The 25,188-nt window shown below is 35.4% G+C and overlaps 1 protein-coding gene across 1 annotated transcript; it reads left to right on the forward strand.

Moving 5' to 3' along the window:
• Positions 1-4,068: 4,068 nt before the first annotated feature.
• On the forward strand, positions 4,069-23,965 carry LOC149828030 (guanylate kinase 1-like). The gene is made up of 12 exons (XM_090018619.1): positions 4,069-4,167; positions 19,167-19,226; positions 19,330-19,443; positions 20,022-20,129; positions 20,247-20,320; positions 20,407-20,536; positions 21,669-22,031; positions 22,123-22,244; positions 22,329-22,464; positions 22,555-22,600; positions 22,816-22,921; positions 23,055-23,965. Exons 1-12 carry the CDS (start codon positions 4,069-4,071, stop codon positions 23,182-23,184), a joined length of 1,488 nt encoding a protein of 495 aa, XP_089874745.1. The 3' UTR covers positions 23,185-23,965.
• The last annotated feature ends 1,223 nt before the right edge of the window (positions 23,966-25,188 follow it).

Raw genomic sequence — 25,188 nt, forward strand, 5'->3', positions numbered from 1 at the left:
ACAGAATATTGAAGATTGAGAATGATAAATAAAGGGAGCAATTGCTGGTAAAGTTTAGAGCAAAGCCTAATCCATCAGATATTGAAGATGATAATCCAATGAAGAAAGATGAGAAAGAAGTACAGACAAAAAAGAAGAAAAAGGATGACGAAGAGAAGCAAAATGAAAGGAAGAAAGAGGATAATAAAAAAAAATAAAGAAAATCAAGGCAAAAGGAGGAGGTGGAGGATAGGAGAAAGCAAAGGAATAATAAGGAGAAGGAGGAAGAGAAGTGAAGGCAAAAGGAGGAGGAGGAGGTGAGGGAAAAGCAAAGGAAGAATAAGGAGAAGGAGGAAGAGAAGCAAAGGCAAAAGAAAGAGAAGGAGGAGAGGGAAAAACAAAGTAAAAGGAGGACGAGAAGCAAAGGCAAAAGGAGGAGGAGGAGGAGGAGGAGGAGGAGAGGGAGAAGCAAAGTAAGAATAAGGAGGAGGAAGAGAAGCAAACAAGGTTGTTAAATGCGATGAGGCGAAGCGAGGCATTGAGCATGTTATGAAGCGAGGCATAAGCCTCGAGGCGTTTAAGCGTAAGCTTTATGATCAGAATAATAAAATATATAATATTAATAAAAATAATGGAAATTTTAAATAAGAACTACTAATTTGCTTTTAGTTATTTTAGTACAAAATCATAAGAAAATAAAATAAAAATTCATCACCAATCTTTGTGTCCGCCATTAACTAAACACACCAAATCCATATCCAAATCTGACTTTTGTGTACAAGATCCCAACCCAAATCCATATCCAAAATTTGATAAAGGTAGAGTTTAATATGGATCCAGCAAGAGGATTTTGCATTGATAGCCAAACTAAGTGCACACCATAGTCACAAATACTGGCCATTTTTTTAAATATTGTGATTTTATTGTGAGATTTTAAAAAACTGACACAATCTCGAGAAAAATGTGATATTTCAAAATATCGCCAATTTTGAAAATATCACATCTTTTATCACAATATTTTCTTGTTATAATGTGATCTTGGCATTTTTATATTTTTTGCCTATATTTTTCTACATAGTTTATCTGATATATATTAAAATTTTAAATATACCATTATTTTTTAAGATTTTCCTGACGAAAATAAATTTTACAGATTATCATGACATTTTCCTTTGTCAAGAAAATCGCTAATTAGATTTATGACTATGGAATACACACACATCCAGACGGGTGCATGCTAGCATATCGGTAATCAAGTACACTTTGTTCTTTTTATTATATCTCAGGTGACGTCACATGGATACGTATACAATATACAAACATGGATGTGATATATGGATTCGAGACATGAGTACATTATATGATTTTTATGCAAGGTCAAACACATTGATGATATATAATTATATATTCCTTAAATTTAATATATAACTTTTGATCTTTTTTATTATGAAAATCTACTAAAATATTATACATAGTGTCTCTGTAGGCCTTGTCATGTCTTCGTCCTTGTGACATAGATTTCTCAAAGTATTAGGAGGTCATAAAAGTCATCTTATGAACAAATGAAACATAAAAAGACTAAAAGAAATATCAACGCTTCAAGTACTGAGTGTGCGCCTCAGTACCTTGAGGGTGTGCCTCGCCTGTGAGGCGTACGCTTCAAGTACTGAGGCGTATGCCTCTCACAACACTAGAAGCAAAGGCAAAAGAAGGAGGAGGAGGAGGAGAGGTAAAAGCAAAGGAAGAACAAGGAGAAGAAAGAGAAGTGAATGCAATTAAAGAAGAAGAAGGAGGAGGAAGAGAAGCAAAGATAGTTGAAAAAGAAGGAGGAGGAGAAAGAGAAGCAAAGACAGTTTAAAAAAAAAAAGAGGAAGAAGAAGAGAAGCAAAGACAATTGAAGAAGAAGGAAGAAAAAGGGCAAATGAAGCTGGTTTAGGATAAGGAAGAAAAGAAAGGGCAAAGGAAGGAGAAGGAAGACGAGGAAGAGAAGGAAAGACAAAGAAAAGAGAAGGTGGACGAGGAAGAAAAGGAAAGGCAAAGGAAGGAGAAGGAGGATGAGGAAGAGAAGGAAAGAGAAATGAAGAAGCAGGACGAAGAAGAGAAGGAAAAAGAAAGGAAGAAGCGAGAGAAAGAGACCGAAAGAGAAAGGAAAAAGCAAACGATGGACAGAAGGAATAAGTACAAAAGCAGAGAAAGGGAGGCGATGAAGAGGAGAAAAGTATGACCAAGGTACGTTAATCGCTATTGTACGTCACGATGCACTGCTATAGGTATTATTATGTATAGAGATTACTATGAATACCAATTACTATGTATAGTGATTACTATGTACAACAATTATTACGTATAACAATTACTCTTTAAAGCGATTACTGCGATAGCGATTACTTTGATAGCAATTATTATGTATAGCGATTACTATATATAGAGATTATTGTGATGGTGATTACTATATATAGCGATTAACTGTGATTTGATATTTTGTTACAGGCAGGTCAGAAGAGAAGCAGAGTAGCAGGTGAAAAGCTGAAAGGGCGGTGTCAGCGGCCAGTAGTTCTATCGTGGTTCAGAAAGCTGAGTAAATATCAGAAGGACCAATTACGAAAGATGCACTTCGGCGGTCTTCTGGACCAACATTATTTTGAAAAATGCTGGAACACCATGACCCACCTGGTAAAAAAGTGAGACCATAAGACAAACATGTTCCAGTTTGGGAGTTTTGAGATCATCATGACCCAATAAGATGTGGCACAAATTATGAGTCTTAAGTACCATGGCAGTGTTGTTCTAACATGAGATTCAAACTATAACCCAAAGGACAATTGCATAGCCCTTCTAAGAATGTCGATAGAGAAATGACGTGAGTGTATTTCTGGTGGAGGCAATTCCTCATCGATGAAAGTTTATTTTTTTTGTAATAAATGGAAAGGTCGGTCCACTGCATGTGCATCTGAAGCAGCTGACCAAGAGTTGTGCGGCTTCCTTCTTTATTTTTTTGGACTTACTTTATTTTTTGATTGTTTTGGATCGAGAATAAGTTACTTGTGGCTGCAGTTCTTGGAAGACTTAGATAAAGTTGACAACTGGGCATGCGGTGCTGCTATGCTCGCACACTTATACAGTCAACTTTACCATGCAAGTAGGGGTACGAAAACCGTCGGGGGGTTTTGGCCATTTGTTTAAGTATTTGTTTATTACATATTTAGTGCTTGTGGACTAAGCACGTTAAAGGTTGTAGTCTTACTAATATATTGTTTTTGTAGGCCTGGACTTGGGAGCATATTGTCGCCTTTCATCCTCAATGTGGCCCTACAGTTTATGGTTTTCCCATGATCGGCATGTGGGCTTCAATAAATGTTAAGTGCAAAAATGCTCAATTCATTTTAGATGGGCTGCAATTAAATGAGGTAAATGGTTTAAAATCGTTGTAATGTTTAACATTCTTTAGTAATCATCACTTTATGATTTTGTCTTTCTTAGTACAAATTGTTATTTCCTATGCATCTAACTTTCATTAGCGTAAATCGTTATATGGTTTAACATACATAAGTAATCACCGCTTTAGGATTTTGTCATCTTTATTAAAAATCGTTATCGCATTTGCATCTAACTTTCATTAGCGTAAATCATTGTAATGTTTAGCATTCTTAAGTAATCATCGCTTTAGGATTTTGTCTTCCATCGTATAAATCGTCATCGCCTTTGCATCTAATTTTCATTATCGTAAATCGTTGTAATGTTTAGCATTCTCAAGTAATCATCACATTCATCATTCATTTTTCTTAGTATAAATCGTTATCGCATTTGCATTTAACTTTCATTACCGTAAATTGTTGTAATGTTTAGCATTCTCAAGTAATCATCGCATTCTGTATTTCATTTTCCTTAGTACAAATCATTATCGCATTTGCATCTAACTTTCATTACCGTAAATCATTGTAATGTTTAGCATTCTTAACTAATAATCACATTCAGCATTTTGTCTTCTTTAGTATAAATCATTATTGCATTCAACATTTTGCATGAATAATTATGTCTATATCTAAACCTTAATCTCGATTGTACAGGTTGTGTGTAGACCTTATGGGGATGGGGAGGATGAGGATGACGAGGTTGTTGCCGAGGCTACGAGATGGTCTGTCTGCGATATTTGGCTCTTTAGCAAATATAAAGCCGAGATGCATCATGGTAGTCGAGTACTCTTACAAGCTAGCTTGGGACAGTCGATACCAAAATTGCATGTGTCATTAAAAAGAAAGATGAATAGTGGTGGGGCCACAAACGTGAATTGGCATGAACGCTTCAGAAAACAATTGGATAACTGAAACAAAGGATGTGTTCGTGTCATACCATATGATTATAAAGAACGACAATATGACCCCAACTATTTCAAACAATATTGGCAACCATGCATGAAAATTGACAGATTGAGGAGAAGCAACCTGAAAGTGAGGTTACTCTTGTCCCCAAGCATGTCGTCCTCTAGCATAGACGTAACGTCTATCGTGTCCATTTGGCGGATACTACGATTCCATTTGTTGCAGTACACGATAAGGAGCAAACACAACTCCCAAAGGAGAAGGTATTGTCCGACCAAAGGTTTGCAATGCTAGAGAGTGAGAATAAGGAGTTACGAAAGGACGTGCAGAATTTGACTAAATAAATTAGGTCGCTGGTTGAGATGATTATCAGTGGGTTATATAAGATCAAGGAAACGAAGAGGCCACTGAATAAAGAGACTCCACAAAGTGCAAGCAAGAGACGAGTTATATTTTTATCTGAGTCGTCAAGCACAAGTAAATAAACATATGTGATTTATGTATCTCGATAATTCTATGTTGTAATTCTGCCATTCTTTGTTGTAATTATATAATTCTTTCCTTAATAAGTGTAACACAGAAGTGCCACTAACTCTTTCATGATTTGTACTTACATATAGCAATTACTGGCTTAGGGTTTATAATGTATCATGATTCCTGTGATAGCGATTACTCTGTATAGCGCTTAATATGTATAGTGTTTAGGAAGTTACAATGATTTGTACTTACGCTTGCTAAATCGTACAACGATTACTAGCTTAGGGTTTACTACTTTTAGTGTTTCTTGTGATAGTGATTACTTAATATGTTGATTACTCAGTATAGCGATTATGAAGATAACATTATTTGTACTTATGTTTGCTAAATCGTATAGTGATTATTGATTTAGGGTTTATTATTTATAGCGTTTCCTGTGATAGCAATTACTTAGTTTAGCGATTAATAGGTATAGCGATTATGCAGTTACCACGATTTGTACTTCCTGTGATAGCAATTATAACGATTACTAGTTTTGAATTTATTATATATAGTGATTCCTTTAGTTGCAAGAAACATCGCATAACATTAGTATAGGGTTTAGGATCTGACACGCAACTGATGTTATGCTAGGTGTCATTCATTTACACGTACTAACATCGTGTCGATGATACTAGAAATGAAACGACGTCTTTTAATTAATGCGCAATGTAATTTATTTATTTATTTATTAATATTCTTTTTGCATGATTTTTGAAAATTGGCGGGATGTGAAACAACGTGAACAATAAATGAATGAATCATCGTGTTCCGCAAGGCACACAAGATGTTTCCTTTAATAGCATGGAATAAGCGATGTTTCATTTAAAGAAGAAAAGGAGCCTTTCCTATAACCTGCTTCGTGAGGACCGAACAGAAAAACCGACGTTTCCTCTAACCTCCTTCTAAGTGCAAGTTGTGTCGATGTCAAAGAAGGACGCTACGATTCAGTCGAATGTCCACAAAAAAGAATTATAACATTACAACACATAATTATCGATTTACAACAAAGAATTATAGAATTACAACAAAGAATTATTGATTTACAACAAAGAATTATACAACTACAACAAAGAATTATAGAATGCTAAACATTACAACGATTTGTAAGATATGAAAGTTAAATGCTACAACTATTTTGAAGCTGAAGAATCCACACGTGATTCTTGTGTTGTGTTACTCGCTTTTGAAATTAACAGCGCCTGTCATGAAACAGAACAATATCAGACACTATATTAAGTTCAACAAGAAATGCTAACATCCTCCCAAAATTGTTACATACCAAAAGACTTGTCATACTCATGCCATCATTCCACTCAAACAGATCGGGTGGATTGTAGGTTTTAGTATTATAGTGCACGTTTGTATGGTATTGTTGCATGTTAGAAATTATACAAGTAAGATATTGATGGGTTGCACGTAAGACAATTTACATGGGAAGCAATATACTGTATTACATACCTGTTCATGCGAAGGGCTTGGTTGTTTAGGGGTTGGTTGTTTCTTAGACATTTTCTTGCAAACCAATTCCAGTGCACCCTTTGTCCTTTGACGACTGCGATTAGCAATAAGTTTTCTTTTGATACCCTTCACTAGGTGAATATTCCCATCATAATCTACAACGATTACTCTTGACTTGTCGAAGATGATGATTATGCTTCTGCGCAACTTCTCACAAGGGTCAAACGAAGCATGATTTTCACCTACATTGTTCGATCCCATTTTCTTAGATTGGTCTTCACGAGCTACAACAGACTCATGGTAAATTAACTGCACTTTTTCAAGTAATTCCCTTGACACGTTTCTCATACATACATAAGCATCTTCGTTTTTTTATGCCAAACCTGCAACATGCATAAGTGACCTACATAGTTGTTGGTAACGGGAGGCTATCTGGCACTTCTCATCAACACTAGGTGGACCGACATTATTTGTCTCTAGCAGTTCAATCTTTGTTTGTCTCGTCTATCTTCACATTATATATGACTCAGGTATTTCTTGTATCTTCTCTTGATTAAGTACCTTTAATGCATGATGACATAAAATACCTTTGAATTCAAATATTTTGCATGTACATTCAACTATTCTGTTGTCAATATTATACGTAACATGTGCTTCTTGCCTTTTTGGATACTCTTCGTCATCCTATACAACATGGTATTTGTGCATATTCTCATATTGCATATGTCCTTTTATGTTGCAATTCATGACATGTATAACCTGCTTCTTAGTTCATTCAAATACAGTTAGTGTATACAGATCTGCAGGTCGCGCCAATATTTTCATGCCCAAAGTTACAGGGCGGGTGTTGAAGCATTTCACATCTTGTTCAAGCTCATTCTGTCTAAGACCATCTACAAATAGTTCATATTGTTTTATGAAACAAAACATTGTTAAACATGAATACAATATTTTTTTCAGTATGACATGCATAGATTTAGCTCTTTATATGCTTATTATACATGTACAAAAGTATTATCTTCCATATGCCAATGCCCACTTCTCTTTGTCTACATATAAATATTGTAACCATACACAATCTTCAAGGTCATACATCTGAATCATTTGCTCCCAATCAAACATAAAGGTGACCTTGTCTATGCTCTTAAGTACACACTGTCTAAACTTTTTATCAAACCCTGTTTTCTGATTAAAAATATGTCCCTTGTGCTTTACTGCATTTTGAAAGATATGTCATAAACATAGGCGATGATGTGCATATGGCCATGCATGAGACACTGCAACTGCAATTGCATGATCATCATCTGTAAGTACAACTCCAGGGTGCTTCTCATTCATTGCCTGTGTAAATACTCTGAACAACCACTCAAAGGTTTCCTTGGTCTGGTCATACAAAAAAACGCTGCCTAATATGCAACTCCATGAGTGATGGTTCACTCTGACAAACTGCGCAAATTGCCATTGTTCCGTATTAAACTTCACTGTCGTATAAAAAACAAGTACATCATTGAAGCATTTATAATTCACTCTTGACTTTGAATCTGCCCAAAACATATTCACAACATATATATCTTCATTCAGTTGCATTGCACTAAAGAAACCAGGGTCAATGTTTGATTTTTTCTGTAGGTAATCAACCAAAAAATATATTCCTCCATTCTTCATATTTTCTGACCTCTTCATTCTCAAGTGGTTTCTTAGATCCATAGGTGTGAATGATATATTCTCGCGACCACCATCTACGTGCGTACATAAATTGTATATCTTCCTTAGTGCAATGTCAGTGATATCAGTTATTTCAATAATTGCGGCATGCTCTTCAGTTACTTTATGATGTGTCCTTAACATAGAAGTCATAAATGAAACGGCTAATTCATGGTTATGATCATTGATTAAAGTACGAACTACATATTTCCCATTCAGAAGTCTTCTTAACACCATTCTCGCTGGACAACCACATCTTGAATCTGGCTTGCTCCTTGTTGGATTTTCACTTTACTTCTTCCAACCTTGCTTGGAACAAACATATGCCTTTCTCACCACGACACCTATGCATTTTTTGCCCTAGAATATCTTCTAATATTGAAGCCAAGTTTTAAGGCAAAATCATTGTAAAATTTGTATGCAGCTTCCTCATCATTAAACTGCATTCCCTCTATGGGAATAAAGTCAAGTGTACTACCATGTAGACTTGAGGTGCTTGCACCTTTGTCAAGTGCACTGTCATGATCATCTACCTCATTATCGATTTGCATTTTGTCTGCTGGAATATTCAAGTCAAGAGTGAATCCAATGCATGCACTCTTCTTATCATGTGCATCATTAGTGCACATATTCAATTCTTCAGGTGTGTTGATAGTACGGATGTCTGTTGCTCCATGACTTCTCAATGATTGAGATACATCATCTTCACTGCAACTAGCTGATATGCTTAACACTGTCATGTGCAAAATATCAATTTGCGTTAGCCAGCACATACGTTTACTACGATTTATTCAAGATGCATATAACAATGGCTACTGATTAGTTAAGCATAATAGCTTACAAATTGATATTAACAAACAACACCATACTCAGAAATACATAATATCTTATAAATGATATACGATAATTCAGCATAATATATTACAAATCGATAGTAACAAACAAAACAATATCTCATAAATTGACAATAGAAAACACATAATATCTTACGAATCGATATATGATAATTCAACATAATATATTATAAATCACTATTAACAAACAAAACAATATCTCACAAATCGATAATAAAAAACACATAATATCTTATAAATCGATATAAGGCAATTCAACATTATATATTACAAATCAATATTAACAAACAAAACAATATCTCACAAATCGACAATAAAAAATACATAATATCTTACAAATCAATATACGATAATTCAGCATAATATATTACAAATCGATATTAACAAACAAAACAATATCTCACAAATCGTCACTATAAAACACATAATAGCTTACAAATTGATATACGGCAATTCAGCATAATATTACAAATCGATATCAACAAACAAAACAATATTTCATAAATCGAAACTAGAAAACACATAATATCTTACAAATCGATATATGATAATTCAACATAATATATTAGAAACAAAATAAATTTCACAAATCGATATATATGTTACTACAACCACAATTTGTGTTACATTGCATATATTGAGTGAATGGACGATACTGGATGGGGTAGAGGCCTTTGCTCGCATCTGTAACCAAGCATTCTTGTCAACAGGTCCCAGCGTCTTACAAATGTCTTCAAGTTTCCAACCGTTGAAGCGATAAAATCTAACTGGAATAACAAAACAATGCCTTAATGACACTCACGATGGCATACATTCTTCAACAATAGCACGATGACATGGAAATATACTCACAACACTTTAATGGCACTTGTTAAAATATTTGTTCTTCATTGCTTTTTTCTATACTGCCTAACGAAAATGAAGAAGAAAAGACTGTAAAAAGAGATGGTTGACAAATCCCCCTATGATGCCCACCAATGATCGAACCAATCGTTTGATTTATAGTTATCTCCACGAGGTAGGAACGAACTAGGAAAAGCTTTTTATCTAACACAAGGCAGGAACGAGAAAGCGACCATGTGTTGTAGCACAAGCTAAAAACAAATGTGGAACGTGAAAATCTATATACAGGGAGCGGGAGGACATTTTCGTCCAATGCATATCTATCTTATGGGAGGACATTTTTGTCAAAAGCATATCTACCTTTTTTATATGTTATTTTATTATAAAGTCATCATGGGCAACATTGGCATATGAATTATTGTGGGTCCCAATATATTCCTCCGTACACACAAGAACACGCGAATTTGTGTTTTGGGGAGAACACACAGCACCCTCTCATGGATGACCCAACCACAGAACTTCAAGGTGAGAAAGGTTCAAGAATCGAAGTGACTATCTCCTCATTCACATTTCTCTTTCTCTGAAACAACAAACACATTAGTCGAGAAATCCCTAAATTTCAAGAATGAAAAGTTCAATCAAAAGCAAGTAAGCGAATTTCATTCCATTTGAAAGTCTAAACTCCTTATAACTTAGCTGAGATAGTAAGGCTCTCTGATCTTTTCAAACTGGAGCATGCAAGGAGCACAATCCAGCAAAGCAATTGTGCCCAAGGACTGCTCCTCCTCTAAAGTGTAAGGCTTCTAAACCACCCAAAAGCAGAAAAGACAAATCAAAAGAGCAAAAATGGATGAATAAGATGTCAGAATCAAAGCGAAAGAAAAAATTTCATACCTGAGAATAATCTAGAGAATCCAAGGATTGTCTATGGGCCAATTGAGAATACTCACCCACTCTCGTGAGTAGCCTCCTGCCAGCTCAACTCGGAGCAGCCGAAAGAATAAGAAGAGCCATCTTGCTAATATGAATCTGCATATATTCTCACTGTAATGCCTCAAAATTTAAATAAAAAAATATAACAAATATTTTTTTTTAAATTGATGCAAGGCCTTATCGATAGCAATGCTCTAACCCGACTAAGCACTAAGAGGATCACTTGTGCGTAAGCACTAGCATATATTAGCTCACTAGAACTAAGTTCGAGAAAAAGACAACTACGGACAAGAACCCTTCATCAAGAAAAATAAAAATATAGCGGAAAACATTTATTTTTGTTTTGGTCATAATTTCAGGCAGATTACATGTATTTTCACTCAGTATGGGATTGAATTCAATTCTCATATTGGACTTAGATCCAGGTCCATATCATAGATCAATCCAAATCAAAGATCTGAATCCAAGATATAAATAAGACATTATTGTTTATTAATTAATTGAATTATTTGGAAACATGATTAATAAAAATGACAAGTCTTAATAAGTCATAGATGGTTTTCAAAACAAATCCTTGATCTAGATAGTTGGTTCTTGGCTCCACCTACAACATTCTGCCATCGCTTCAACTCCCTACTCATTACTTGAATGTGTATGATGTAGGGGACAGACTCATCAAGTCTCGGTAGGAATACAATAACAATGCACATATATACAGAAACAAGAACAAATGAGATCAAACATTCCTTTTGAACATGTGCAAAACAATATCACTATGAAGCATTCAATTGAATAACTATAGCAAATAAACTTATGCTATATGTCATAAAACAATATCATATCCATAAATTACGTATATGCATTATTAGAGCATGTTTTCAATACAAGTTTTCACACAAAATAAATATGCTCAAGTGTAAGGCTTTTATTTCTCTCATGCATGTATCATTGCAAGTATTCACAAGGTTAGACGTCGAGACAGATAGCCCACTTAGGGGTTTATTATGCTATGTATTTTAATTACCTAAGTGCCTCATCGAATCGGTTCTATTGTGGGTGGTCCTTGAACAAGAGAAATCCACCAGTGGCAGTATAAAAATAGAATGCATCCTAAACTTCTGCATAAGATATGGGCATATCACCTATGACACATTGGTAGTCTGCCCCTCTCACTTTGAGGATTAGAGAGTGAGACACATTGCTGTCAAAAGAATTTAATGTGGTCCAATAAAGTTTTTTACCACCTACCCTCTCTAAGGTAAGCCACAATATAAATGGATTATTGAGTTTTTTTTTTATTAAGGCCTAAGTGTCATTGCATTTTATCACATGTGCTTTTTTTTATTCAGCACTTCATAGCTTAATAGCCCAAGTACCCTTCTAGGATAACTTTTCTTATTGTCTTTCATGATATGAGCATCATACTACCTATTTAAGGTAGTTACACAGTTTATTAGCTCATTTATAATGATGACCCAATCTGTATGCCTCTGGTACATTTAAATCAGTCGAACATTCACCTCTTGCATCTGCTTTGAGGCAATTATGTTAAATATGCATGTATATTTTTTTATACTTTATGCCTTATAGCATTACATTAGTTATTTTCAATAAATTTCTTACTCTTGAGTGATCTCGTGTGCATGCATGCTTTTCATGCCTTACAATAAATCATAAAATGCCACCTAACATATTTGTACACTTATGACACTACATTGGTTCTCTTGAACAAAAAACTCATTCATGAGCATTCGCATATGCATGCATGATTTTCATGCCTTATGGCACATCATAACACAATATAACATCATTTGTAAATCATAACCTTATCTTATACATTAAGGCATCATGCTTCACATTATAACATTATGACATATATTCACAACATAGTATTCAAAAGATATTTACAAGTGATGGCACGATCATGTTGTTTCAATAGACTCACATATGTTCATCAATATATCATGTGTTCATTTGGTTCACTTATGGAATCATGTCATGTTCATTTGGTTCACTTTTGGAACCATATTAATCATTCAAACATAACTCCCCAATTTGAGACTGTTAACACAAAATTTACTTGTCATTATAAATTTTGTCATAAATCATCCAGGGTGATTTAGGCTCTAGGATTTTCACAAAAGATTCTCACATTTGTTACATGCATATAGTAAAAAAACACATGCCTTAAGATTAAGAATTAGAAATTCTGAAAGAACAAACTATTTTCTGTTCACAGAATAGTCTTGTCTGATTCTATCTTTCCAATGTAAAATCATGTTAGAGTTTTTACTATAGATGGCTTGATATGTCTGATTTAAGTTCACAAAATTCTATACTTAAATTTGATTTTAACAGTGAACTAAAAATCACAAATCTGATCCCAAATCCATTGTTGTTTCAAGATCTGCCAAAATGCAATTCCTAGATATCTTTTTGACTTTCTTTCTTCATTGCTAAGATATTTTCATCAAAAAAAATCTGATTTGTGACAAGTCAACTCGGACTCTGAAGATTGGTTTCAAATTTGGATTTTTTGTCCATACTAGTGGATCCTAAATCTGCCTTAAGTGGTCTAGAATTCTTGGGAGGATATGACTAGGTATACCTCTTCAAATCTTGGCCTATCTTGCATGGTTCTATAAGAACACAAGATTCTAGACAAGAGCAACTTGTACACAAATCCAAATTTCCAAAAGCTAGGCTTCTTAGGTCTCCTTAAAACTTATGAGTTCACTTCATTGGGTTCTAATAAGGGAGGGTTTCTCCTTCAAAACCTTTCACATGTATACCCAATCTAGCATTCCTGGTACAGACAAACAAGGTATCCAACTCTCATGGTCCACCACCAATATATCTGAGTTAGCACTCTTGGTAAGAATGGAGGGATTCAAAGATCCAAATAATAGGATAAGAAAAATCTGTAAATCCACACAAGCAAAACAGAGAGTCCCAATAAGAGACATAAGAAGGAGGATCAATTGAGAGGATAAATTGTGAAGCAAACAATATCCCACACAAAACGACTTGCCTAACTTGTTGGAGGTTGATATTTTGCTAAGAATCTACGTGAGATGATATTCTTCAATAAGGGTCCCTAAGTTATTTTTTTAATAATATGTAGCACACAATCACATAATTTGCCTAAGCTTTTTTTTTTCAATGAAACTAAAATCATTGAGATCTGACACAAAGGAAAAAAGATATAGCCCAAGAAAGATAGCTATGTCAGGAGTCAAGTAGACAACCTAGTACCCACCTCAAGAAAACAAGATTTTTTAGGCACTTGTACTATAAATATCGAAAAAGTCCTAATATAATATGAAAGCTTGATGAAAAGAGCATTCCAATGACATCAAACATGTCGAAAATAGACTCATGATTGCGAAGATATGAGCTTGCAAAGTCCACTCTATGCTACTAGGAAATAGATTTCAGATCTTTAGTGCAACTAAGATCCAAAACACATGAAAATATTATCCATGCATATTGAGACCCACAATTATGAAAAGTTGCTACCAATATAAATGAATCCTACCATGAGCACCATTATATGGATGCTCTGTCAAACAAGAAAAAGAAGGGAAATGAGTGGAGTACCCTCTTATCATCAATGGTTCTTTTGAACCGCAAGCTCACTTATGAGAATATACCTGTGCATGTATAATTTTTTTCATAACAACATGTATATATATCAATCCACATGTTGCATATTATTATCATGTCATTAGCATGTTGAAAATATAAATAGCATATTGCACCTGTCATTAACATGGTGCACATATCACTTGCATAATACACATAACATTAACATGCACAAATCATTAGCAAGCAGGTATCATATGTATGCACTCCACATCATGGACGAATTTCACATTATAATCATAGCCTCATATTCATAATATCACAAGCATAACATCAACATATATAATATCACACAATAATATAGAGATTTGTGCATTCCAACACATCCAAACTGAAATAGTTTATATTTCAAAACTGTTCTTTTCAGAACTTTACATGACATTTAAAAATCAATCATAGTTCATTCAAAACAAATTAAATTCCAAGATTTTTATTGGATATTCATAAATCTACTAACACTATATAGAATAAAACTATGCCCTAAATGACTTGTGGATTAGGAATTGTAAATTCTATAAGTACCTGTTGATTTATGTTCTTGGAACAAACTTGTCAAATATGTCCCTCCAAATGGAATGGTAGTCAAGAATTGTATATAATAGATAACATTCTCTAACTTTTATAATGAGCATATTGATATGTCTAGTATCAGTCCAGCTAAAACTAGACTTAATTTTAGTCGTAGCAGAGAATTAAAAATATTGTCACAGCTGCTAGTTCTTGTCATTTAATCAGTCAAATTTAGAAACTTTCAGGTTCTGAACCTGACTTCTGGGATTTTTCACTTTTAAAACATAAAGATTCAGACTCTGAGTTTTTTTATGGTGTATTCCTAGGTATTAAAACTAACTCTCATAAAAAACTCAACTCTAAATCATAAAACATTTGAGGGATATAATTTGCACAAAGCTTCAAATGTCCTAAACAGTTCACTGTCAGTATAGAAACTCTGTACTGGATTGCAGATAATATATCTCCCCAATTTAGAACTAGTTTTAGCCCCAAATTTCTTTTTAGAGCTTTATTAATGTGTCCACAATCATTTCATAAAATCTCAAAATTTTGTGACTCTTTATTTGAGAGAACTAGATTTTTCTTCAAGTCTGGTCAGATCCCAAACACCAAAGAAACAATATACATGATTTCTCAATATCAACATGCAACAAAGCAATCCAACAAATATTAGATGCATGAATTTACATTAAAATCATGCATAGGCATTGTAATCATGTTGTTCATAACCTAAACACTACTCATAGCATGTTGGTCATACAAAAAATCCATATCTATCATGAAGCATTATTCTATATGAATTGTTTCTTTCAAGAATCCATAAAAAACATTGTTCTTTATCAAAAGTATCAAGAAATATATCCATACACATCTTAACATTATATACAACATAGATATGGTTTCATAGATGTTGTACCTCCATTGATTAACATATAATATGATGTATACATAAAGTTCCAAATCTCATGCATAGCATAAACCGTTTTTTTCTAAAAGAAAGCATGCATAAACCCAAAACTGTTTTTCACATCCATGGCTTTTAAATATTAAATCATTCATGCATAACTGATATCATATTCAATATGGATCTGATTCAATACATACAGATCATACATAACATATATCTGAACACAAAAATATTTTTCAAGAAATCACATAGATTGGTTTATCCAAAACCGATTTTCCCAAAAATCATTTTGGAGCCCAATACCACCATGATCAATATCATATCAGCCTTGTATGTCATTAGACCGATATAATATATATAATTCATATACAAACCTCATATAATATAAATCTTAAACACTCATCAAAATATTTTTCAAGAAAGAACTTAGTTTCTCCAAAACCGATTTTTCTCAATAATCGTTTGGAGTTCATACACCTCCAAAATCAATACAATATCAGTTTGACATATAACATAACTGATATATGTATATTAATGTATGCATATGCACCTTAGCACTATGCACACACTATGTTAGAATGTTTCTACATCAATGTTGGAACAAGAACACTGAAAATGTTGGATTGATCAATCAATTGGATCAAAGCACCCTTCAAATCATTGGAACTTCCTTCCATCCAATTATTGTACTTCCATTAGATCAACAACAACCTCCAGGATCAATGGAGTTTCCTACCTAATGGGCATGAAGAAGGTGAAGAGAGAGATAACAAGAAAATAGGTTGTTAAGGGAAGCATGTGAGGGTCTTTTTTTAGAGGTCAACATCTCATCTCAAGAAAAAAATATGAAGTTTAATAACTCTCTTATTCCTTACTTGATTAGGATCATTTACATTTAGGCAAGTCTCTTTAAAAATGTGTGGAAGAGTATCAAGCCTACTAACCTTCCTTATTCATTTCTTCTTCCCAATATGGTCTCTTCCAAAAATGTGTGGGAGGGAAGGGTTTTTCACACTTACCTTAACCAAAATCCTCATTTAAGTAGGTTACTAATATAAATGTAACCCTAGATTAACTAATAATTAGTTAAAATTATTAATTAACTTAGCTAATTAGGGCTTCAAATAAATTAACCAAGTTGATAATGTCAAGAAGGAAGGTAGCGCATCCTACCTTGGCTTGGGTGTGGGCCCTACTTCCCATTTATTTTCATTTGTCTCCCCTCTTCTTGGATTCTTATTCCAAAAGGATCCAAATCCAATGGGTGTCCCACTGAATCCAATAACCACTTTAGATCCAATTAAATTTCCAAATATGAATTAGAATTCAATTAAAATTCATGTTACAATTAAATCCTAAATTCCAATTCAAATTAAAGTTCAAATTCAAACCGAAATTCAAATTAACTTGAGATTCAAACTTAAATGGAATTCAACTATAAATGAAATTGAATTCTAAATTGAAATTCAAACCAATATGAGACATAAATTTCATTTTTTTATTTAGCAAATATTAGAAAAATCCACAAGTGTTACAGGGACAACTAGTAGGCGCAGTAGGATGAGGGCACAGGGCTAGATTGCTCTCACAGTTATAACACTCACTTTCATAAATCATACTCCAATTGCTAAATCAAAGGTCTTAGATGCTGAAAGGGGAGAAAATGACTCTTATTTATAGGTATTTAGGTGAATCTGGATCTTAAATGTTGAGATTCTAGATTAAGATATCCAAATCTACCTGATGTATAGTAGCCTCATTCTGATTGGCAGAAAAAAAAGGTGGTTGGTTGTTGGATTTATTAAAGGATAAAAAATAGACTTTTTGGTAGGCCGAGAGAATAAGTTTTGGCTTATGGAAGGTTCTATCACAAAATCTAAGTATTTAGGAAGGTTTTGGCAAGGCTTGTCTTCATTCTCGCATATCCTGAGCCAAACCGAGAAACTTTATCTGACGACAAGTGGGGTTTTTGGGCTAGGTCTTACGATAATTGGGAGACCTTTAAAGACCATCGAGGTCTAACAGCAAGTTGTATGATGATAATTGTTTTGGTAGATAGAGAGGTTTGGACTGCTTCAACATGTCATATCTTTTTAAATATGCACTTTTTTGGGTGAGGCATCGTCTACTTTAAATTATTATTTGTGTAAATTCCTAAATTCGGTTTATTTGAGTGTTAAAATTAAACTCAAAGTGAACCCTATCTAAAAAAAACACGTTTTGACATATATGTAAAATGACCTGTACAAGTCAAGCTAATCGAGCTTGTCATGTTTGTGCTCAGCTCATTTACCTAAATGAGCTAGCTAATAGCTTAGCTCACTATGCTGAATTTCTAAGTCGAGCCAAATGTCAAGTTGTTCATTTCTCAGCCTTAGAACCCTTGCTCCACCCCTGAGATGAGGTGCAATGTAATTGCGCACTTTGAGTGTGCTGCTGCACCTGATCGCCATTCATCATTGCTGGAGCCTCACAACTGACAGGTTGTATTCCAAAAGATGAAGGGTGATCGGATGCAGCAGCACACTAAAAGTGTGCTTGATCCTTCCTCTTACGAACCTTTGGTGGATGATAGGGTTTTCCCCTTGTTAAAAAATATGAAATGATGATGGTGTAAAACAGAATTCAACGACCAAATCAAGCCTACAGTCTTCTTCTGCCACGTATTCAGATAAGTTGCCCTCATGGTTCATGGGTAAGGGCAACTTGGGCATTTGTTCACGGGCTACAAACTCCATGTATTGTATTTGTTTATAGAAAAAATTCCATTTAGCCACACATCCTTTGCCCTATATTGCGAAAACAGGGTACTAATTTAAAAAAAATGAATACCATCTTTTTAGTGAAACTCTCAAATAGGGGTTTGACGTTAATTTCATAGTAATATGCGACTGAAATATCTCTTTTAACCTAATTTCAAAAAATTGCATTTTGTTTATGCTATCTTGTTATATTGAACTCACAATTAACCTTTGTTAAGCAACCAAGATTCCATGTAAGCCAGTTTTGTAGAATATATGGCTCACAAAATGCCTTTTTCCAAAAAACAAGGGTGCTTTTTAAATATCGGATAAAATTTGTGTCCTCAAATGAATTTTTTCCTTTGTTTTTAAAGAAAATAAAAACAAAATTGCACACCAACAAAAATTCAGGGCTTGGAAGCCAAGAAAGGCATTCAATGTGGCATAGTGGTGGCGGTTTTGTGGACCTATTCTCTCTGGTTTGCTGCCCTTTTCAGAACCCACTGTTTTTTCCGTGTTTTTTGGTGTCCCGAGTGGTTTTGGTCAATCTCGAATCAGCGTTGGTTTGTTGAACGGGTGACTTTATGCCAACCCCATTTCCAACTGTTTCATCAAACAACTCTCTCTCTCTCTCTCTCTCTCTCGTTTTCTATATATATGACTTCATTCTAAGAATCCTAGTTGAAAATTTGGGCCTTTTTCTTTCTTATTTTTGGTGGGTCAGGCTGTCTTCTCAACATTGTGGGCTTAGGAATTGCGCAAGGAGCTCAGGGAAAACGAGAAGAAAAAGGAAGGTGGAGAAGAAAAGAAGGTAAGAAACGACCCATTTTTGGTCAATCCCTGAAGACAAGGATCTTCGGTACAAATCTCACGCCTATTTCCAATTTTTGTGATTCTTTGCTACCTTATACCAGTCATTAGATCCAAGTATTCTTGAGAAACAAGACCAAGATCTCTCTCTCTCTCCAACGAAAGAAAATTCCATATTTGAAAAAGAAAAGGAAAAGCTTTGGCCTTTTGGTGCTGTGGTATGATTTCTATGCTGTTGACATATTCTGTTAGTTTTTTTCCTTCCTTTAGGATAGAAAAAGAATGCTTGAGGAATCACCAATGTTCTGATTTGATGGGCCTTAAATTTTCCTTCACTAAAAATGATGAATGGGTTCTGTTTCTTAAACGTTCTGGTTTAGTGGGAAAAAAGAAAAGATAGGCGTTGCTTGTTCTTGAATATTTAGCTATAGTTGCTCTTTTTTTTTTATAGGACTGTGGGTAGCTAGATCAGATTGGTGGTGTTTTGGTTTTTGAGTTTTTTCTCCGCCTGTATTGTGCAGGACAAAGTTTTGATCCTGAAGTGTGATATTATTGATGGTGAGGGCAAGCTGCTTTTTACAATTATATGTTTATTTTTTTGTTGGTCTAAAGTAGTTTTTTGTGAAAAATAGAAAAAAATGCATACTTGAAAAGGAAAAAAAGAAGTGTATTTCCCGTTCACTAGCATTAAGTTCAACTATTGAATTCAGAAGCCGTTCTTTATGGGATTTTGGGTTGTGTTCATTGTCTGGATTAGTGGTTTTTAAGATTGATTGATTTTCTCTTCTATGATCAGGGAGAAGTGCAGAATTTCTTTCCTGAAATCGTGCAGGATGTTCTCCCAACGGAATTCAACTCGGAATTCAGAGGTTGCCAGACCACCACTGCAGTCGATGACAAATTGGTGAGAGAATCTGATCATATATTTTGTCCCATCTTCATTGTTCATGAAGTGGATCGTGTTGGTCTTCAGTGCTTGTTTCGCAGCTAAGTTTCTTCTGCATCTTTGTTGCCTTCTCAGTATGTTATCGGAGGGTCTGATGGTGGAAATTTTTCATGTGGTGTAAGGATTTTTGACAAGTCGATCGGGAAGTGGTGAGCCTGTAGAAAGTTTTAAACTCTTATATTCAAACTCACTGCCCTGGAATTGAAATTACTGATGCCTGTCCATGGTGGTGTAGGGTGACTCCAACTGTATTGGGAACAAAGCCAGAACATTCAAAAGGCCATTATGCTGCGCTTTTGAACAAAGAGAGGATATTGGTCTTGATGCGAGACTCTCCAACAGATGATTTCACTTGGTTTCTTGAGGTCTGAATTTGATCTCTCTCTCTCTCTCTCTCTCTCTCTCTCTCTCTCTCTCTCTCTCTCTCTCATGCCTAGAAAGATGATTCACTTGATCTTCGTAGGCTTTCTTTGATGAGCCTTTTCTGGAAGATATGCCATTTACCTATTGACTGATAGATTGTTATTTCTGTTTTTTTTGTTCTGTCGTATTGACAAGGGAAGAACTATATTCTTCACAACAAGATGTGATGAACAAATTTGTAGCCAGTGATATTGTCTCACATAATGACTCACCAAAAAACCTTGTCTGCTATGCCTGGGAAATGTCTTTCATGGATTACATGTGACATGGCCATGAATCCTGATCCTTTGAATTCTTCATTCAGCAACTCAATGCTTTAATAGATCCCATGTGATGAAACAAATCTTGAGAAGCAAGAGACCTACTGTTTTGAGAAAATCATCGGTTTGGTGTTTAAATTTTTGTTGTTTCTGCTGCATCCAAATTTATGATGGTTAAGCTGAGTCTTGGATATTTGTCTAACTAGTTGATCTGACATTCTTTTCATTCCTTGGACACTGAATTTACTGTTCTTGGGAAATGTATCATGAATTTATTGTTGTTAAGGGGTATAACTTTGCTAAATCAGTTAGATCTACTTTCCATGTTCCTGCTTGTTTTGATGAAACATTGTGTATATTCATGATTACAAGATTTTATGTAATCAACAATCATCTGTATTAACTGACTTTTCTTTTAAGCAAAAAGCGCCATCCAACAGCTGAAGACTAGGGGCTGTTGGGTTTCTAAAATTTTGTGTTTCAATAGTTTGCTTTGCAAAGGCTTCTGTCGCTAAATCTTGACTTGTGCATCTCTTCTCTCACATGGTTTTTTGCTAATCCACTGTCGACTACCAAAATGGTTAAGATTCTGCAAGTTATAGTATATATTCACGTTCTCATACCTTTTGTGTATACAACATTTGATCCTGATTATTCAGAATGTGTGAGTGCAGTAGCAAACACGAATTATCAGTAGTACTTGCTTAGTGGAAGCCAATTATGTAAATTTAGTTGTATTTTCAGTTAGTTTTCTAGTATTAATTTAAAGTTGAAACATTCATATTGATATTGTCTTTTGTCTGAGAATGAATAGGTGGACACCCCTTTTATTAAGGAGCAGAGGAAAAGATTAGAAACTGAGGTGGTGGCCTGGAGTAAAGAGGTCAAAGCTGATTGCCCAAAGCCAATAGTGATCAGTGGTCCTTCTGGAGTAGGGAAGGGAACTTTGATCTCTAAACTTATGAAGGAATTCCCATCAACATTTGGGTTTTCTGTAAGCCATACTACTCGATCTCCAAGAGTTGGGGAGAAGGATGGAGTTCATTATCACTTCACAGAGAGAGATAAGATGGAGAATGATATAAAAGAAGGGAAGTTTCTTGAATCAGCTTCTGTGCATGGGAATCTGTATGGTACAAGTATTGATGCCGTGGAGGCCGTAGCAGATGCTGGAAAGGTATGCACACAAGCTGTTCCTTTGTGAGCAATCTCTCTCCTTTAAACCATGAAGTTTCAGTTTACACTGGACATCTTTGGTTTTGTTGTAGAGGTGCATTCTTGACATTGATGTTCAAGGAGCAAAATCTGTTAAGATGAGTTCCCTTGAAGCAGTATTTGTCTTTATCTGCCCCCCAAGCTTTGAAGAGCTTGAAAAGCGTCTTCGTGAAAGGTAGTTTTGAATATCTAAACCTCTAAGCTTAGTCCAGTTATTTATCTTCATCAAGCTGAATGCAATTGTGCTGATTATAAACAGGGGAACCGAAACAGAAGAACAAATCCAGAAGCGTCTTAGAAATGCAAAAGCAGAGCTTGAGCAGGGTAGATCCTCCGGTATCTTTGAACATATATTAGTCAATGATGATCTTGAAACCTGTTATGAAAATCTCAAGGTACCCAATCCATCTGTTCTGAGTTACATTTTCATTTGATTTACAGAGGTACCAAGATTTAGTATTGATCATGGAGACTTTGATGTGTAGAAAATCTTGGGACTCAACCATGGATTTGGTGAAGTAAATCAACCAAGTAAGTACATGAGATTAGGCAGCTAATGTGTCTCAATCGTTTTAGAGTTAAGATAGATAAAGGATTCAAACTGAATTATACTTAAATCTCCACTCGTTGATTCATGTACATTGGTTGAGCATCTTAGTTGCCTCATCCAAGAAGCAACCTCTTAGTATGAAACTATCACTCATTTTAAGTGAGACTTATGCTTTACAAGTGACCTTGTCATGCAGCAATGAAGAACATTGAGCTACCTACTGGTTATTCAGTATTGCAATTGGAACAGAAGGTTTTGATATATGGTGGAACAACCGAATCAGGAAAACCATCAAATGGATTGTAAGTGTATACCTTTCATGCAGATTCTCTTGGTTACAACAAGAGACCTGATGTACTCATTTCTGGGCTTGCATTACATTGTAAGAGGGCCCTGATATACTCATTATGGGATTGCATTATATTGTCTTGGCAGATATATCCTTGATCTATCAACACTAAAAGGTGGTGCCCCAGGCCGGACAAGGGGGTTGAAACTGTATGAGGTTGGCCCACTTGCAGAGGTTCAGAATGGGAACAAGCGTCTTGATGGTTCTGCATACTAATGGAGGGCCAATGATATGGCATCCTACTAACTTGAACAAAAATTTTGGATTGACACGGGGGTGATGATTTCTAGATCATTCAAATTTAAGCTTAATATGATATCTTGTTTGTGCCCTTTAGTTTGATCAATAGTTGCTAGTGTTTTGTGAAGCAATACGGTATGTGGAGGCGGGGAAGCATGGTTCCTCAGGATGAATTAAAGCCTGTGTGAAAGAGAAACTGAAATAGGGAATTACCACACAAAGTATAGATCAGGGTTGCAGGAGAAAACAGAATGTTTATGTATGGGAAGCATGCATCTGGGGAGACAGGTTTCTTGGAAGTGACCTTCTCTGAGCCACTAGGGGAGCCTCTGGTTTTCTTGTGGTGGTTAGAATGAGAAGCTCAATTTCCATTCTTTTATTTGTTTTCACGAGGCCTGTAATAAGGACCGTTTATCTTTATACGTAAAAGCAGATGAAACACAGAAAATGCAAGCCTTGTTACCTTTTCTGGTCTGATATCTGGTGCATGCCATGGCAAGAATAGAGTAACTGAATTTAGTGTTGGTAAAATCTCTCTAAAACAAGTGCTTCAGGTTTGCAATGACTCTGATATGTACTGGCTAGAGGTTAGGTGGAGAAATATGAAAATAGTGCAGGGTCATTTTGCATGTTTTGATTTAGGCCTTTTGGTAGAAAATGTTTAGCAGATGGACAAATAATAAGGTGCAGGTCATTTTACATATTCTGATTTAGGTCTTTTGGTACAAAAAATGTTTAGGAGTTGATACAGCAAAAATGGACACTAAGAAATTTGGCACTCATGACCAACAAGAGCAAAAAAATCCTTTTATTTTTTCAACACTTTTTTCATAATACCTCAGCTTAACTAGGGCAGACTTTGATGTTGCCACGTATTACAAAAAAGTAATAATAACAACGAAAGGAAGAACCAGAAGGAAAAGAAAAAAAATGGAAGAGCTAGGTGGGGTTAGGCTTGGATCTGATGATGCAACAGTGGTAGCAACCGCACCTTGAATTTCACCCATTGCTGTGTGTCGGCTAGCCATTCGAAGTAATTAAGTCAGGTCTCATCAGATGTGAAGCACACAGCTATCTATCTGCTGGCATCCTATCAGAAAATAGAAAGTAATGATGGAATCGGTATGCTCAAAGGCCATCCAATTGCATTGATATCAACAGCTTTAGATTTCATACAAGAATTACTCATCCAAGATTTCCTGAAGGGATGTTCGCATCTACCCGCTAATCCAGATAATTGGGGGAAACAGGTCACTGCTAAAATGAAAAGGTTTTCATCTTGAAGGGATGTTCTCATCCAGTTTACCCATTTTGCTCAAAAGAAAGGAAAACAAGTTTCCTTGCTTAGGACGCTTTTGCATCCCATGGAAGAAGATTCTGCGGCCGAAGCCCTCTAGCAGAAAGGACGTTTAGACCCCACCCCACCACTCCCATGGGAACTGATTCGGTGGAAAATAAGGGTGTGTTGTTCTTGCGAGACATGTTCCCAGGAAAAGTTCTGCCACCTTTGCACCCATTGCGGGTTCCATCCATTCTGCAGAAACGCTCCCATTTCCGTGTGATGCAAACACCCCCACAAGATTCTCTCTTTGTTCCCTATCATGGGAAAACGTCTCTGTCAGGAAAGGGGTGCATACAGATCAGACAAGCTGGATCATGGCTGGCTTGAATCTGAATCCAAAGTTCAAACATTGTATCCAAATCCAGACAGGATTCTCTCTTTGTTCCCTATCATGGAAAAACGTCTCTGTCAGGAAAGGGGGGTGCATACAGATCAGACAAGCTGGATCTGAATCCAAAGTTCAAACATTAGATCCAAATCCAAATAAATCCAACGAAACGGAGTTGAATTTAGACCCCCCCCCCCCCCCCCCCCCCCACTTCATCCTGCTACTTGTTAGGGATGTCATCCTGAAAGCCAATATTCTCCTTCCGGGTCAATGACCAGACCAAAAAGTGGGCCCAGTTAACCCGCTAGCC

Source organism: Nuphar pumila, chromosome 10 (assembly GCF_984573655.1).
Source record: "Nuphar pumila chromosome 10, dmNupPumi1.hap1.1, whole genome shotgun sequence".
Taxonomy (NCBI): Eukaryota; Viridiplantae; Streptophyta; class Magnoliopsida; order Nymphaeales; family Nymphaeaceae; genus Nuphar; species Nuphar pumila.

Bases quoted from the DNA above. Each gene is read 5' to 3' on its own strand.
- LOC149828030 (XM_090018619.1), top strand. From the start codon at position 4,069: ATGGGGAGGATGAGGATGACGAGGTTGTTGCCGAGGCTACGAGATGGT. The intron at 4,168-19,166 runs GTAGTCGAGTAC...TTGTGGGCTTAG, and splicing joins TAAAGCCGAGATGCATCATG to GAATTGCGCAAGGAGCTCAG. The intron at 22,601-22,815 runs GTAAGTACATGA...CTTGTCATGCAG, and splicing joins TGGTGAAGTAAATCAACCAA to CAATGAAGAACATTGAGCTA.